Source organism: Salvia splendens, chromosome 6 (genome assembly GCF_004379255.2).
Source record: "Salvia splendens isolate huo1 chromosome 6, SspV2, whole genome shotgun sequence".
NCBI classification, from domain to species: Eukaryota; Viridiplantae; Streptophyta; class Magnoliopsida; order Lamiales; family Lamiaceae; genus Salvia; species Salvia splendens.
The window spans coordinates 18,896,774-18,912,892 of NC_056037.1; the positions used below are offsets into that span (position 1 = coordinate 18,896,774).

Sequence of the window (16,119 nt, forward strand, 5' to 3'; positions counted from 1 at the left end):
TCCTAACGCTACCCGACTCCGAAGAAGAAGAAGAAGACATTTTTCTTACTTTTTGAAGGTGAAGAAAGTCTGAAGAAGCTCTTGAAAGCGGAAGAAAATTTCTCGAGAAAGAGAGAGTATAGAAGACGCAACAGCAAAAGTGTTCAAATGAGGAAGAAAGAGCATATTTATCAGATTCGGAAAAGATTTCAAAATCGTCGCACTGTTTCGAATTCCACCTTTTCAGGATTCAACGGCCGGATTTTACTGTCGCATTTAATGCAGGCACGCGCAAGGCACGTCCCCTGACGTCAGCCTCCCCCTTACCGTTATCCAGAATGCCGAAGTGACTCACCTCGCCGAAGTGATTCACTTCGCTTTTCGGGGGGGGTAGTGATGGGGTACGAACTAAACCCTAATGGCAAGCCCAATAACAGTGACGGCCCATCAGCCCAGAGCCCAAGAAAGAGTATCTGTTCGGCACCAAAGAGTTCGGCACGACCAAAGAGTTCGGACTCAGCCTACAGCTCGGTAAAAGCCGACCAGTCAAGCTCTCCTCTCAGATCGGCAAGAGCTGATCGGTGAAGTCCAGCAGTTCGGTCTCCGCATTCGACCGAACTAGGAGTTAGTGGACTCATGAAAGGCCTCCACGACCTCCACTATACCCACGATCTATTTAGTGGTACGAAGCAGTTATTGAGCAGTTATTGCTCACCCACGATCTTGTTAGTGGGGCTGCAAACCACGATCCTAGTTCAATGTATAAATAGAACTTAGATCAGATAGAAAAGGGTTAAGCTCTCTAGAGATAAAATACCATATAGCAAGTCTGTGTTGTAAGCTGTAATCCCAGATCAAGCAATACAATCTTGCCCTCCCTTCTCCCGTGGACGTAGATTTACTTCAGTAAATCGAACCACGTAAATTCTTTGTGTCGCAGTTTTCATTCTCTACCAGCATTTACTCACATCAGAAATTCGCGGAGCCATCAACTTGTTTTTTCTGTTTTCTTCTGATTCACTCTTCCTTTACTTTTCGATTTATTTATGTGATTCACTCTTCCATTTCGATTTTTTTGTGTGTAGGGATGAAGGGGTCGAATGAGTTTGCGGGTGAGTTATTCGATGCGCTGTCGCGGCGGAGGAATATCTCCGGCGAGTCTGTTACGAAGGAGCAGCTCAATGATTTCTGGGATCAGATTGCGGATCAGAGTTTCGACTGTCGACTTAAAACTTTCTTTGACATGTAATTATTATTGAACTTTATTTTTCTAATCGCGTATATACATTTTGAATTAATTATTGAATGCAGGGTTGATAAAGATGCAGATGGAAGAATCACTGAAGATGAAGTCAGAGAGGTACTTTTTTTTCTCTCTTTGGTTCTCTCTCCGTCTAATGACTCATTTCTTGGGAAGTACGAAATTTTATGCAGTTTTATTTTATGCGTTAAATGGCGAGAGGAAAGTAAAAGAGACGAATAAAATAAGACTAAAGTCCCTTTTTGGTTCGTAACATATAGCGATTTTTTGATTTTGGTCCAAAATATTATCTTTTGAATTATTCGGTCCCTCACAACTAAAAACGGGTCACATTTGGTCCATTTTGGACGAAACCGTCAAATTTTTGACAGTTTTAATTACCGAGTCACAAATCCGTCACTAAACCGTACTACCACAAGCTCGGCCGCATTTGGAAGCAGAGCTATCTCCTCTACGGCCAATCCGACACCGGAAAATCCAGCTTCATCGCCGCCGCGGCGAATCTCCTAAGCTACGACGTTTCAGTTTGGTAAACCCCATAACACTTCTTCTTCTTCGCCAAAACCCTGAATTTCATTCCACTGCAAATTCTCCAATTACTGATATATTTCCTCAATGATTTCGCTCAAAATCATATGCACTCTTCATGTCAGAAATCATACTCTCACCTTCTTCATTTCATCCAATCCTTCCAAATTTACTCACCTCTCTTCAATTCCCCTGTGCTCATTCTCGCTTTCGGCTCAATCCGCAGAAACCGCCGATGAACAGACTCGCAGTTTTTCTCAACCCTTGAGCGGCTTCTTCAGAAAAGTCCTCTTCGGAAGTGAAAGTGCCGACATCAATCACGTCGCCGCCGAAAATGCGGAGTCGGAGGTGACAATTGTGGCGGGCAAGCTGCGAAAGCTGGAGGAAGAAATTAGGGATTTGAACGAGAAAAAGTGCGAAACGGTGGAGAATCTTGAAATTAGTGACGGATTTGTGACCCGATAATTAAAACCGTCAAAAATTTGACGGTTCCGTCTAAAATGGACCAAATGTGACCTGTTTTTATTCGTGAGGGGCCGAATAATTCAAAAGATAATGTTTTTGAGCAAAATAAAAAAATCGCTATATGTTAAGGACCAAAAAGGGACTTTAGTCATAGAATAAAGATGTTTCCAATCTTAATAATTGATTATTTAGGTAGGAATAAACCAAAAAGGAAAGTGGTTCATAGTCGGTTAGACAGAAGGAGTAGTACTAATTAATGTTTAATTATGCAGATTATAACGCTGAGCGCCTCAGCAAACAGGCTATCCAACATCCAGCAGCAGGCAGATGAGTATGCACGATTAATCATGGAAGAATTAGACCCCTCCAATCTGGGTTATATAATGGTACAAGTTGAACTAAAACTCAATGATATCGAGAATAATAATGAAGAGAGAATAAAATAAGAGGGAGAAAAAGTGATGGTATTTTTATTTTAGGAAACGTTTCATTTTTAATGGGACAGCCCATAAAGGAAAACGTTTCATATTTAATGGAACAGATGAAGTAATAATCAACGAAAATGGATGATGAATATTCAGATAGAGAACTTGGAGACGCTCCTGCTGCAAGGGGCAGTGCAGCCGGGCGGGGGAGAGAGCCGGAATCTAAGCAAAATGCTGAGCGAGAAGCTGAGGCGGACAGAGGAGCACGTGCTGCAGCGGCTGTACAGCGACGGGCGGTATTTTGTGGCGGACAATTGGCAGAGAGTGTGGGTGATGGCGGTGTGGATGGGAGCGATGGCGGGGCTCTTCGCCTACAAATATGTGGAGTACAGAAATAAGAATGGGTTTGCTGTGATGGGCCACTGCGTTTGCGCTGCCAAGGGCGCGGCCGAGACGCTCAAGCTCAACATGGCGTTGATCTTGTTGCCGATGTGCCGCAACACCATCACTTGGCTCAGGAACAGAACTAAGTTGGGTGCTGTGGTTGCCTTTGATGACAATATCAATTTCCATAAGGTTGGTTACTCTATTCATTATTCTTCTTTTTCTCCTTATCATTAAAAGCGACCTGATCAGTATTCATTCATTGCTGACCGCTAACTATGTCAACAACCTTGTTAACAAAAAGACATTTTAGTTGATATATAAATATCTTTGTGACATATATAACAAGGCTATTGACATACAGTAGTTAGTAGTTAGCAGTTAGCAATGAATGAATAATTAGCAACCTAACATGAGTAATCATTAACATATACTACTACAATTATTCTTCTTGAATAAAGTCTTGGGTGATACAAGCCTTTACATTTTTCCAATCAAAGGCTATACATTTTTAAAAGCTTAATTCCAATGTAGTAGGTGGGCGTGGTCCTACTAATACCAGTACCTTTTAGTAATAGATACTTAATTATATTAAACTTATCTTGATATTAATTAATTAATTTTAGAGGGAACATTTTTTTGTCCGCGAAATTTGCTAAACTATTAATTTTGGTTCGTAACATTTGAAAATATCTTTAAGGTCTATTAATATCAATGTAATATTGTTTGAATTATTTTTCACTATTTTATAATTTTTTGGATGAAAATACCCTCGATCCCATGAAGGAAATTTCAGTCTATTTGTTTTCTTTCTTTGTTATTATATTTAATTTATCTCTTAATTTTTTTGCCCTTCATTAAAAGGGAGACTGAAAAAACAGGGAAGAAGAGAGAAAAAGAGAAGAAAGGGGCAAAAAAATTAAGAGAGATAAATTAAAATATAAAAAAAAGAAGAGAGAATAGACTGAAATGTCCTTCATGGGCTTTTGTCATCCAAAAAAATTAAAATAGTAAAAAAAAATAGTTCAAAAGATATTACATCGAAGTTAATGGATCTCAAAAATATTTTCAAACTTATGGACCAAAATTGATAGTTTAGCAATGTTCGGAAAACAAATATCCACCCTTAATTTTAATAAGCAAATTTATTGTATAGGTGATTGCCATGGCCATTGGAATAGGAGTTGGAGTACATGCGATAAGCCATCTGACGTGCGATTTTCCTCGCCTCCTCCGGGCTCGCCCGGAGGAGTACGAGAAGGTGGTGCAATATTTTGGAAGGGATCAGCCAAGTAGTTATTGGCATTATGTGAAAGGATGTGAAGGTGTGACAGGGATTGTTATGGTGATACTAATGGCAATTGCTTTCACACTAGCATCACCAATGTTTAGAAGGAACAAAGTGCATCTCCCAAAGCCTTTGGACAAGCTTGCAGGGTTCAATGCATTTTGGTATTCACACCACCTATTCATCATTGTCTATGCCCTCCTCATTGTTCATGGAATCAAGCTATATATGACCCATGAATGGTACAAAAAAACAGTGAGTTCTCCTAATAATTCCTCTTCCTTTTACAATTGTGTTTATATTAAAGTATGGACAAAATATTGTAATGGCAGACATGGATGTATCTGGCCATTCCTATCACAATTTATGCTGCAGAAAGATTGATTAGAGCCTTCAGATCCAGTATCAAAGCTGTCAAGATCCTTAAGGTAAATATAACATCAAATTTCATGATTACATTATTTTTTCTAAATTTGCATTACTCATTCCATCCCTAAATAAGAGTCTTATTTTGTCATTTTCGTCTGTCCTACAATAAGAGTTCTATTTCACTTTTACTATAAATGGTAAGTAGGCCTCATATTCCACCAACTTATTCTATTCATATTTTATTACTCTCTTCGTCCCATAAAAATATGTGCACTTTCCCTTTTCATCAATCCCATAAAAATATGGAAAGTTATCCTCAACTCATTACTCATATACATCAATTTATTTACTATTTATACCACTATATATGGCTCAACATTATAACTCATTTAACACTAATAATAATGTGAGTCTCACTATCCACTAACAGTACTTTAACTACCATTCTCTTTATCGTTCTTACTTTACCAATTGTGCATTAATCATGTGTCATTTCATATGCTCATATTTTTATGGGACAAAGGAGTATAAAACTAATATATATAAATGAGACTCACATTCCACTAATTTATTCAATCCAATTTTTTTTACATTTCTTAAAATTCGTGCTCAAATTAATTAGAACTCTTATTATGGAACAGAGGGATAATATATATTGTCATGTTAGTACTGATAATATTTATGTGCATGGAATGGAATTATTGATGAGTGAAGGTGGCTGTCTATCCTGGGAATGTGCTATCATTGCACATGTCTAAGCCTCAAGGATTCAACTATAAAAGTGGACAATATATCTTTGTCAACTGTGCAGCTGTTTCTCCATTCGAATGGTATGTGCTCATAATCAGATTAATTAAATTTACATTAGGATAATTATTGTTGGTTTGGCAGGCTGCAAATAATTAATTAGTTGCTAATGTGGTCTTAATTAGGATTATTGGATTACTTAACTGATTGCAGGCACCCTTTTTCGATAACATCAGCTCCCATGGAAGATTATCTGAGTGTTCACATTCGCACACTTGGTGACTGGACCAGACAACTCAAAACTGTATTCTCAGAGGTAATTAAATTAAATTAATACGTATATATGTATTCACTTTAAATTTGTCTTGTTTTATGTATCTATATAATTCACATCGTGCTCACCATTGGATCATTCTTTTAATTATTGCAGATTATTTTATTAATTCAATCATCAACCTAGAAGCTAAGAGATGCTCCAATATTTATATCAAACAACTTTACGAAAACTAGTATACCCTTTTAGAGACTAAATAAATTACCTATTTACTGAATTATTTGAAATGCTGCAGTATACTAATAGTGAGATATTTAATCTTCTTGGTCTTTGTCTTGTTTCGATGAGGAATATATCCAACGAAATTCTTTGATTACTATAGTGTGATATTCCAAGATTGGTCTACCATTTATTTTTATATATTTATTCACTTTGTGTACACATTGTTTGCGTTTGTTTGGAATTTAATGTGCATTTTATGTTTATTCTTTGGAAGGTTTGTCAGCCGCCACCTACAGGCAAAAGTGGGCTTCTCAGAGCTGACATTTTGCAAGGAGAAAATAATCCCAAGTAAGTCCATACTTCAATAATCATTTCTAATGAAATGGATGATTAAAATAATTAGAATATAACATAATTTTATGTTTTAAATCCTATCAAAAGATATGTTCATCAGATTTCATTTTCAGATGCGATTATATACTTTTGTAGAATTTGATTGTAATTCCACCGTCTCTAATAATTTGTCACCCTTGATCGAGCACAGATTTTAAGAAATATAACAAAAAGTGAATTGAAAAAATTAGTGGCATGTGAGTCTTACTTTTATATATTAGCTTTATAATAAATGTGAGTAAGAATGAGTTAGTGGAATGTGAGGTCCACCACCAAAAATGATAAAAGTGAAAGGTAACAAATTTTTTGGGACGAACATAAATGGAAATAAGTGACAAATTTTCAAAGATCTTATAGATACCACGTAAATGTCACTATTATGCAGCTTCCCAAAAGTACTAATAGATGGTCCTTACGGAGCACCAACACAAGACTACAAGGACTACGACGTGGTCCTATTGGTAGGGCTCGGGATTGGGGCAACCCCGATGATCAGTGTTGTGAAGGACATCGTGAACAATATTAAAGCAATGGAAGAAGAGGAGAATGCAATGGAGGAGGGGGAGGGGAGCGAACCCGGCCCCATGCTTTTCTCCCCAATGCATAAAAGAAAAATGGGGCCGGGCAGCGAGAAGCACGACTTCAAGACAACAAGGGCTTACTTCTATTGGGTGACTCGAGAGCAAGGCTCGTTCGAATGGTTCAAGGGTGTGATGAACGAGGTTGCTGAAATGGATTGTAAAGGAGTGATAGAAATGCACAATTATTGCACAAGTGTGTATGAAGAAGGGGATGCTCGATCTGCCCTAATTGCTATGCTTCAATCGATCAATCATGCTAAAAATGGAGTAGACATTGTGTCTGGGACTAGGGTTAAGTCACATTTTGCTAAGCCCAATTGGAGGACTGTCTACAAAAGAATTGCTCTCAATCATCCTAATTCAAGAGTTGGTAAGTTTCTATACACATATACTCCTTATTATTCATAGAGATAACCAACAACTATATAACAACATATACTATGAATGTCAACTAAATGTATTTGACATACGTATGTCTTCTGTTGACATGTAAATATAAATGTCAGCAGAAGACATACGTATGTGAACTACATTTAGTTGACATACAAATATCTTCATGTTGACATAGTTGTCAGTTATCAATTTAAGATAATTGTCAACCTAAAAAATCCATTTTTCACATATCCTAAAATTTGTTTTCGATTACTAATTTCATGACTTAGATTTTCAACATCTTATCACTTCATCAAAGAAAAATTGGTATAGACATGTGGTGGAGGTGGTAGTGCTTTTTCTCTGTCATGTACTATAGTCGATAGATATGAGGAGGTCATTGTCTAAATTGCAATTATTTCACTAAATCAACACAATAGACATGCATTAATTCAAACACGCAAGTAATTTGCATTGGACGTCAATTATAACATGGACGTGGTACAAAATCATTGAAAGGGAAATTCTTTTATTAACTAAGTTGAAAAAAATGTTGTCTTCCTTTTTTGTAGGAGTGTTTTATTGTGGTGCACCGCCACCGGTGGCGGAACTAAGAAACCTAGCTTGTGATTTTTCTCACAAGACCTCAACCAAATTCGAGTTCCACAAAGAAAACTTTTGACATTTTAGTGGACTTGTTTGATTGTGAAGATGTCCCAATTTGGTGGACTAACTCAACCTACAAAAAGAGGATATTATATATCGATAAATTCAATTATATAATTTTGTTGCCTTCTTTTTGCAAGTAAATAGAGTAGTAGTAGGTCATGCTTGATTGAGCAAAAGATAATCTGTGGGATCCCATTTGGTTATTATATTCCTCTTTGATGATGAATGGAAGATAATAAATGATGGTGTTGTTATGTAATGGCCTAATGGGGTTGGTGGTTCCTCACCCACCTCAATTATAAATGTATATTTTGTGTAATTTTAGTTACATGCTTTTTGTTGTTTATCTTTTTTTTCTTTACATTTTGGTTTAGGAGAGTGATATGCCTTTTGACATTTAGTGTAGGGTTTGTTGAGATTTTATGTTTATCCAAAATCTTCTGTTGGGACTAAAGAAATTATGAACAATTTCCATCTGGTAATAAACCAACATTAGTTTCGAACAATTAATGTAAAACTGTAACGCCACGTGATTCACGATTACACAAAATCTCTCACCTTGCTTTCTTTATTTTCAATAAACTTCACACACCAAAAAACAATCTGCTTTCCATTTTAACAAACGCGTTAGTGCATTACAGCTTGATGATAATTTTTTGGTGTGAGTTTCATGTGTGCATTACAGCTTGATAAATGATCTTTAAAATTTATGCATTATTTGATTTTAAATTTAGTAATTTAAGAATTTAAAATCAATATAGTTTTAGGACTTTTAATTAACTAATATTTCAATTATGAGTTATTTATTTACATTTTAAAAATAACAAAAAGTTTTAAATTGGAAAATACTTTTTTTTTAAAGAAAAAGTTGTAGTTTTATTTGAGGTAGAGAATTGTGGTTGGTGGTGTTATGGTATGATTTGGGATTTGAATGAAATGCTAATGTGACAACACACAAATGCAAAGAGATTGTCTATAAAATTGATGAATATGATCGAATTTATTTGTTTAGGCATTACCTTGCTATTTCTTCCTTTTCAATCTCTGGAAATTGGGCTTTATTGGTTGGGTGTGCACCGGGCCTTGATCTTCGCTGTCAGTGGGCCTATACGGTATAAGTGGCTTCTTAACCGGCCCACAAATATCAGCAGAGAAACTGCATGAGATTGTAGGCGAAGCTGCTTTTCTCTTTAGCTGCTTGGGGTTTTCCAGTCTCTCGAGAATTCTTGAGGTTTTCTCATCCAGTTGCCTGGTACTTTGTGACGATGATGCAACGAGCGGTTGGTCGAGCTTCGTGTTAGCGATGCATGTGGGAGAATGCATGCTGCCAAGCTCAGTGACAATGAGTTGCTCCCATTCTTCGGTGAGAGATGGACCGGTTCTGTTTTCTCCTAGTCTAGTATCGGAATCTGGAGATTCGTCTCCTGTAATGAGGCTGCCTGCTGCAGGCTTTGATGGGTGATGATCAGAGTTCTGCGCGTTCAACTCTGACGTTGAGATTTCTTCTTTGCTTTTAGGAAGTATTGCTCTGTAAAATATTGCTCGGAAATGAGTTTATAGAAGACACAGAAATTTAATAAGATAAAGAGAATATCTAATAGATGTACCCAAACTGTAGGCTCTCTTTAACAAGAGTGTTTAACTTTTTATGGAAACCTCTCTCATGGTGGAATGGATTGTAGTCACTTACTTCCACCTGGGAACAAAATTACATATCAGTATGAATGTATGATTGAAAAAAGGAAAAGATTATAAATTTTGATCCATAAAATTAGTAATTTCACCCCAAACAACCAGCTGAGTGATGGGAAAAGACAATCATACTCTAATGCTTGCATATGTAAGCATGGTGATTTTTGCATATCAGGAATCAAGAATAGAAATTAGAAACCAAGAAATGCAATTGGATGAGGCAGAAATAGTAATCAAAGTGAATATTGATAATGAAATCTACCTTTAGCAAAGAGGCTTGAACTGCGGTATTAGTCTCTTCAAGGATTGAAGAGCTAGTGAGGTAGCTATACACAGGCATGGGCAAAACTTCTTCTGATGCTGAAAGCCTCTGCACATTTACAAAATTGACAAGATTATTGATCAGAAGAAGAACAAAATGGGAAATTAGGTTAGCTTTCTGAGATTTGGATTGGAATGTTGAACTCTAGCAACAGAAAAAGAGAAGGGGCTAAAATAACAAATTTGCAGATAAAATTGAGGGAAATGAACGGAAAAGGTAACGTTAATATCTGCACTTTACCCTGACAAGCATCAGTCCTTTGTCCGAAGGTAGAAGAATGTAATAGAACCGGAATGAAGTCTCTGTTGTAGTTTCAATGTTACATGTAGAAGAGCAAACCAGACCTTGATCAAGGGAATTTAGAACTCTGCAGACGACTTGAAAGACTGCAATCAATAATATAAGTGAGAGATGAAATCAATGCTAGGCATATAAAAAATAGTTGCAACATCCTTGCACATACATTGTGAATTTATCTTTGAGGCGTCACTCTCATCTGAATGGTGAGAAGTTGGTGTAACAAAGTATGTAGCGCCCCTTATCAGTCCTGTCCAGAGCAAATGAACCAATTTAGAACTGGAATGTGTGAGTCAAAGTATTTCAGCAGCTAGTTTCTTGGATGTTAGCTATTGAAACTAGGGACCCGGGTTTGGAGATGAGACCAAAAAAGGGACTAAAATGCCAGTGATCTGCTGAAGTAATTAACATTTTAGTAGAGCACAAAACCTACAAAGAGAGGAGTTCTTCAAGTTTATCTCATGCACAGAAAATTTCACAATGTAGAACATATTTACAAACAAAGCAACAGACATCACATGCGACCTTTTGGGACTTGTCTACGGAAAATTCAAATTATATAAATTAAGTACAGCATGCAAATCAAGGTTGCATTATAACTAGAGATAAGAATAGCCATGAGGCTTAGGGGGTTGGACTTTCAAATGCTTTCTGTTAAAAGCATAATCAGAAAGATTAAGAAAATAGAAAGGCAGCTAATAAAAAGCACCTAATACTTTATAGCACAAGATTATCATGGAAAACTAATATGCACCTTTTCCTAGATGCATATATACCTTCATCTAGTGATCCTAAGTAAGTCCTCTGAATCACATCGAAATTAATAGATGTAACTTTCTTCGGCTTCGGTCTGTCATAAAAAGAGGGCATGTATAGTAGTGTTTCTTCACCAACCCTAATAGTGTTGTTATTTATATCTAAAGCTCCAAGATTATCATTGGTTATGGGGCAAGAATGAAACTTGCTGCTCTGATGCGCACTTGAATGATCCAATGGAATGCCATGACATCTGCATGTCTGAAAATATAGAAGACACTATAAATCAAATGAGAGCACTGCTAGTGGAAGCAAGCATGAACAAATAGGATATAAAAATAACTCTGTCTAAGATAAAAACGTTATTAATAATAATGTATAGAAATTTGATCTGAAAAAGAGGTTTGGTTTACCAATTCTAAACATTGTCAGTCCGAATTAGCACAAAAATAAAAATAAGTATTCTTCTTTTAGTCATCAAGCCAAGTTTTATACTTTCTTGAGAAGATGCTTTTTTAGATAGTACTTGATAGAAATGGCAATCCAGCATACTCAATAATAATTTGATAAAAGGCATGGTATAGGATTGTAATGTCAATTTTTCGTTGTCGATGTTGTTAAGGTAATATAAAAAGCAGGAGTCATTGCAGGGATATTACTGTTATCAAATATCCACAAAATACACTTTCACATTAGATAAATATATTTCTCCCTGCATGCTCAGACAAAATGTCTAAAGAACCAGAACCATGTGAAGTTTTCATGCTTGTATATATATCTGGATTCAGGCAGCACTTTAATCATCAAGTGGGTTTCATGGATCACCTAAAGTTTGCATTTATTTAATTAATATATAAGATACCTGACAATGATTGAACTCATCAACTCTGGGGTTGAAAGACGCATACAAGTCGCAGGATATCTGATTGAGACTGCTCATTAAACTAGTCTTGAAAATGAAATGGGCTTGTAGTGGTACTTCTTTGTCATCCTTTAATTCCTGGAACCATCTTTTTCCAAGACCATACAATACCTGTAGACCTGAAAACATTAATTTGATAAACATATTAATTGAAATAAGAATTTCAGAAGAGATTCATACTTCAAATTTTCTTATATGGTATGTACTATTATTCCTTAAAATTAACCTTTCTTTCCCTTCGAATACCAGATGTTCTCTACCCTAAAGTAATTTCTTACAAAACAAAACTCATTCTTCTAAGGATGGTTCAGATATACAAAATCCTTATATATAGGGATATTAACTGAGATATGTGGAAATCAAGTAATACAGAGTTAATGATGATAATTATATATAAGGAGTAACAGCTATGTCAAGACAGAAATTGCATCTAATCAAAGATCTGGTGAAACAGCACATAGATTTTTGTGTAAAATTCTGATTCAAAATATTGAGAGGAATGACCAGCTTAATCGTCATTTTCTCCTATATTGCAAGATTGATGCAGTTACTAAGCTGGTTGTCTTCTGTAGAAATATTAAAACATAAAGACTCATCTACAAGCAGTGTAGAGCTATTTTTTAGAATCTGTTGTAAATTTTAGCCATGCTTAACCTGGAACGCATGCCTGAAATGAGCAGTTTGTAAGAGAACCAATCTGCTTAACAAATTGGTTGACATTCTCACTGTTGTCACTAAGTTGACTTGATGTGTGCTCCAGCAAAATGAATTCTACCAAAACACATTTGTTAGCTGCAACCTGCCAGAAACAAACCCAAAATGTTTAATTTACGATTATGAAATATGATCACTGTTGAACAAACAGCTGGAAATTCTCACTGTCAGAGCCTTCATTGTAACAGAATCCAAGGTACCAACAAGAGAAGAACTAATCATAATCACTTTTCTTTTAATGGTTTTATCTTGGCCTCCCCAAGTGTACACAATTTTTTCACTCAGGAGATCTGCCAGCTTAAGGTCTGCAGCACACAATAAGAAAATAAAAATATATGCCCATCTATTAGAATGCTTACCCAATAAAATATCATCATTTACCAGAAGATTCAGTGCTAGGGATGAAAATAAACTGTATTACCCTTACATATGCCTTCAGAATCATTAGATTCAGGACAGAAAGTATCAAGAGGCAAATTACTTAGTGCATGATGAAGGTCGCGTAAGTTGAATTTTTCTTGGGGATTATATGCAATCTTCAGCTGTTCAAATAGAATTTTCCACTACTAATCATCAATCAATTTACTCTATGAGTCCAAAACAAGGAAGTAAAATATCCATGCGAAAAAAAAGGCAGACAGAGTATTTCGGCCATGTAGAAGCGCATAAATCTACTACATCACATATCAACTAATGCAAACAATATTGATTTGCGTGAAAACAACATAAGATACAGAAATGGTGTAGAGTTCCACCTACTCCAGTATTAACAGCAAATTATCATCAAAAGTAAAATTTCCAGAAATGCTTGGCCTTTAACATTCTAGACCACATGATACTTGCTGTAGCATAAGGTGAATGTCATTTAATTTAATGCAGGGTAGTGAATCGAGCTTTACGCCATAAGATACGGAAATGGTGTGGAGTTCCTCCTACTCCAACATCAACGGCAAAATATCCTCAAAAGTAAAATTTCCATTAATGCTTGGCAAACTTTAAATGAAAGCATTGCCTGTTTAAGATGGCATTCAACATTCTAGACCGATGATACTTGCTGTACCATAAAGTGAATCTCATTTAATTTAATGCAGGGTAGTGAATCGAGCTTTACGCCATCATAGGAGCGAAAAGGGCAAATAAAGCGAACACATAATATAATTTTATATCTAAAATACCTCATCGCAACAAGAAATTCTGTTCCTCGCGATATAGCACAGTCCGATCCGGTCAGGGAGAGGCTTCGAATTCGATTGAATTCCATCAACATGACAATCAACCTTCGGACTCGAAATCGCATAGTAATTTGCAAGCTGCAACAATGACTGGCACGGTAGGGAGAAATAATTGATTGAAATCGAATTTAGTCAAAATCAGAGCGATTTTTTATTTATCTTATCACCAGATTGAAAAAATTATAAAATTCGGATTGAGTGACGATATTTTACAAAGCAATCGTCAAAATGGGTAGCTATAGATAATAAACGTCCGTATCTGCATATATTTACCATACCTGCTTCAGATCTCGAAGAACTGGAGGTGATAAACTCCGCAAATCCAAAACAAAGCAGAGCAACGCCATTTGTTTTCACTCAGCTTCTTTTCCTACTCTTTTGCCGGATGAAATATCTCCGTCGCAGAGAAAATATGAGAGTGAGATTTAAGTTTTGGCGCGAACTCTTACTTCACATTTCACTACCTTTTCAGCTGGTCTAATTATAACTATTATAAAAATTAATATCTAAAAGAGATATTGATGCAAACTTCTAACAATTTTATTTTTTCACAAATTTTAAATTTGACATATAATATTAGAAATTTAAATAATTATTGAATATTTCTACCCGTTATAAAATTTGGCTACATTAAAATGAGATGGATAATTATATTTTCCTTTTAGAGACTTTGTAATCATATTCATTGTCATTTTTTGATGATAATTATATCTGATGTGATGTGGTGTTATGGCAAGTTTAATGTAGCGAGATTTTGTCTCCGGTGGCAAAATTCATTTTTAAGTTCCTGATGTTATAGGTCAAGTTTAAAGTTTTTGGGAAAAATTAATTTTTTAGAAAGTTTTGTAATATTAGGCATCAATACCCCTATATAAAAATAGGTATCACATTCCACTAAATTTTAAAATCACTTACCTACATAAAGTCAACAATTTCTTAAAACTTCCACCCGTCAAATATTTATTAAAACCGACTCCTTAATTTTTCGAATTCCAATTTTACCCTTATAATGTAGCGGAATATTGTATTAATGTAGCGCATTAATTTACAATCATCACTGTATATATCTCTGATTTAGAGGTTGAGATTAGTGTTATGTTTAAAACTAAGGGGTGTTAGGGAGGTTAATGTTCACCTATATCTATATATTGTACAGTTACCAACTAATTATAATACACCATCCGTCTCACAAAAGATGACATATTATTTGAGGAACTTGAAATTTTATGTAGTTTTATTTTGTATGTGAGGTGGGGAGAATAAAGTAAATATAAAAATGAGTTTCTATTTTGAGTAATGGGTTATCTTGGGTGTGACGCACTAAAAATTAAAATAAATCATCTTCGATGGGACGGAGGGAGTATGTTTAATACTCCCCTCGTTTCATGATAGTTGAGTCATTTTTCCGGTCTGGGTTCATGGTAGTTTAGTCATTTCTCCTTTTTACAAAAAGTAACACATTTTAGCTCTTACTTTATTCTCTCTATTTTTCCTTTTGTACCTTATTATATATTAATTTAATACACTATATTCTTAATCTTTGTACGGAAAGGAAATGACTCTACTACTGCAGAATCGAAAAAGTATTATACGTAATTTCGTTTATAAATAGCACATGGTGTGCATACAAAACAACACGCTTGAAATAAAACATAAAAGTATTGAAATGATGAAGGTGAAGGTGGAGGTGAAGGAGAAAGTGGTGGTGAAACCAGCGCCGGCGAAGCCGAGGTCCACGATATGGATCTCCAATCTGGACGCCATTTTGCCGGAGAACTACCACACTCGTACTCACATCTTTTACCGCCCAACCGTCGTCCCCGATCTTTTACACGCGGTCGATAGCCGCCAGCGGTCACTGGCTGTGTTGCAGCGAACCGTTGGACGTCTCGAAAGCTCCATATTTTCAACTTCGACTTTTAGCTATCTTTTTAGACTCAAATATGCACATTTCTCACAAAACGCGTCAAAATACCAAAATGGATAAAATATGTAATTAATTGGCGTGTAGTGCAACTTTGACACTCAAAATGGACCAAATAAAGGCCTTAAAATAGTGTAAAATCCGGGCGTATCAGAATCCATCTAACCCAGCAACTAGCCACACAGATCGAACCATAGCTATGTCGCTGCCCGACGGGAATCCACCTGCGCACAACAACTAGTTATGCCTTCCCACCATCTCGAACCCAAATGGGTGTTATGTTATTTAAGGATACTTCCATTT

At 35.9% G+C, this 16,119-nt stretch overlaps 2 protein-coding genes across 4 annotated transcripts; one reads left to right on the top strand and one right to left on the bottom strand.

The window, feature by feature from the left end:
* Positions 1 to 1,012: 1,012 nt before the first annotated feature.
* On the top strand, positions 1,013 to 8,285 carry LOC121809773 (respiratory burst oxidase homolog protein C-like). Of its 2 annotated transcripts, XM_042210573.1 has the most exons (11): positions 1,013 to 1,224; positions 1,291 to 1,339; positions 2,506 to 2,619; positions 2,815 to 3,234; positions 4,199 to 4,585; positions 4,663 to 4,758; positions 5,414 to 5,529; positions 5,660 to 5,762; positions 6,217 to 6,290; positions 6,721 to 7,286; positions 7,861 to 8,285. In XM_042210573.1, exons 1-11 carry the CDS (start codon positions 1,067 to 1,069, stop codon positions 7,968 to 7,970), a joined length of 2,193 nt encoding a protein of 730 aa, XP_042066507.1. In that variant the 5' UTR covers positions 1,013 to 1,066; the 3' UTR covers positions 7,971 to 8,285. The 2 variants fall into 2 exon arrangements, with proteins under 2 accessions (XP_042066507.1, XP_042066506.1); XM_042210572.1 differs by lacking the exons at positions 1,013 to 1,224; positions 1,291 to 1,339 and having other exon boundaries at positions 2,775 to 3,234.
* Positions 8,286 to 8,864: 579 nt separating this feature from the next.
* LOC121807111 lies at positions 8,865 to 14,304 on the bottom strand. Of its 2 annotated transcripts, none has more exons than XM_042207306.1 (12): positions 14,171 to 14,304; positions 13,836 to 13,982; positions 13,082 to 13,202; positions 12,826 to 12,965; positions 12,601 to 12,745; positions 11,887 to 12,065; positions 11,045 to 11,285; positions 10,435 to 10,518; positions 10,212 to 10,357; positions 9,912 to 10,019; positions 9,565 to 9,653; positions 8,865 to 9,485 (listed from the first exon to the last, which is right to left on the bottom strand). In XM_042207306.1, exons 1-12 carry the CDS (start codon positions 14,237 to 14,239, stop codon positions 8,981 to 8,983), a joined length of 1,974 nt encoding a protein of 657 aa, XP_042063240.1. In that variant the 5' UTR covers positions 14,240 to 14,304; the 3' UTR covers positions 8,865 to 8,980. The 2 variants fall into 2 exon arrangements, with proteins under 2 accessions (XP_042063240.1, XP_042063241.1); XM_042207307.1 differs by having other exon boundaries at positions 13,836 to 13,970; positions 14,171 to 14,296.
* Positions 14,305 to 16,119: the final 1,815 nt, after the last annotated feature.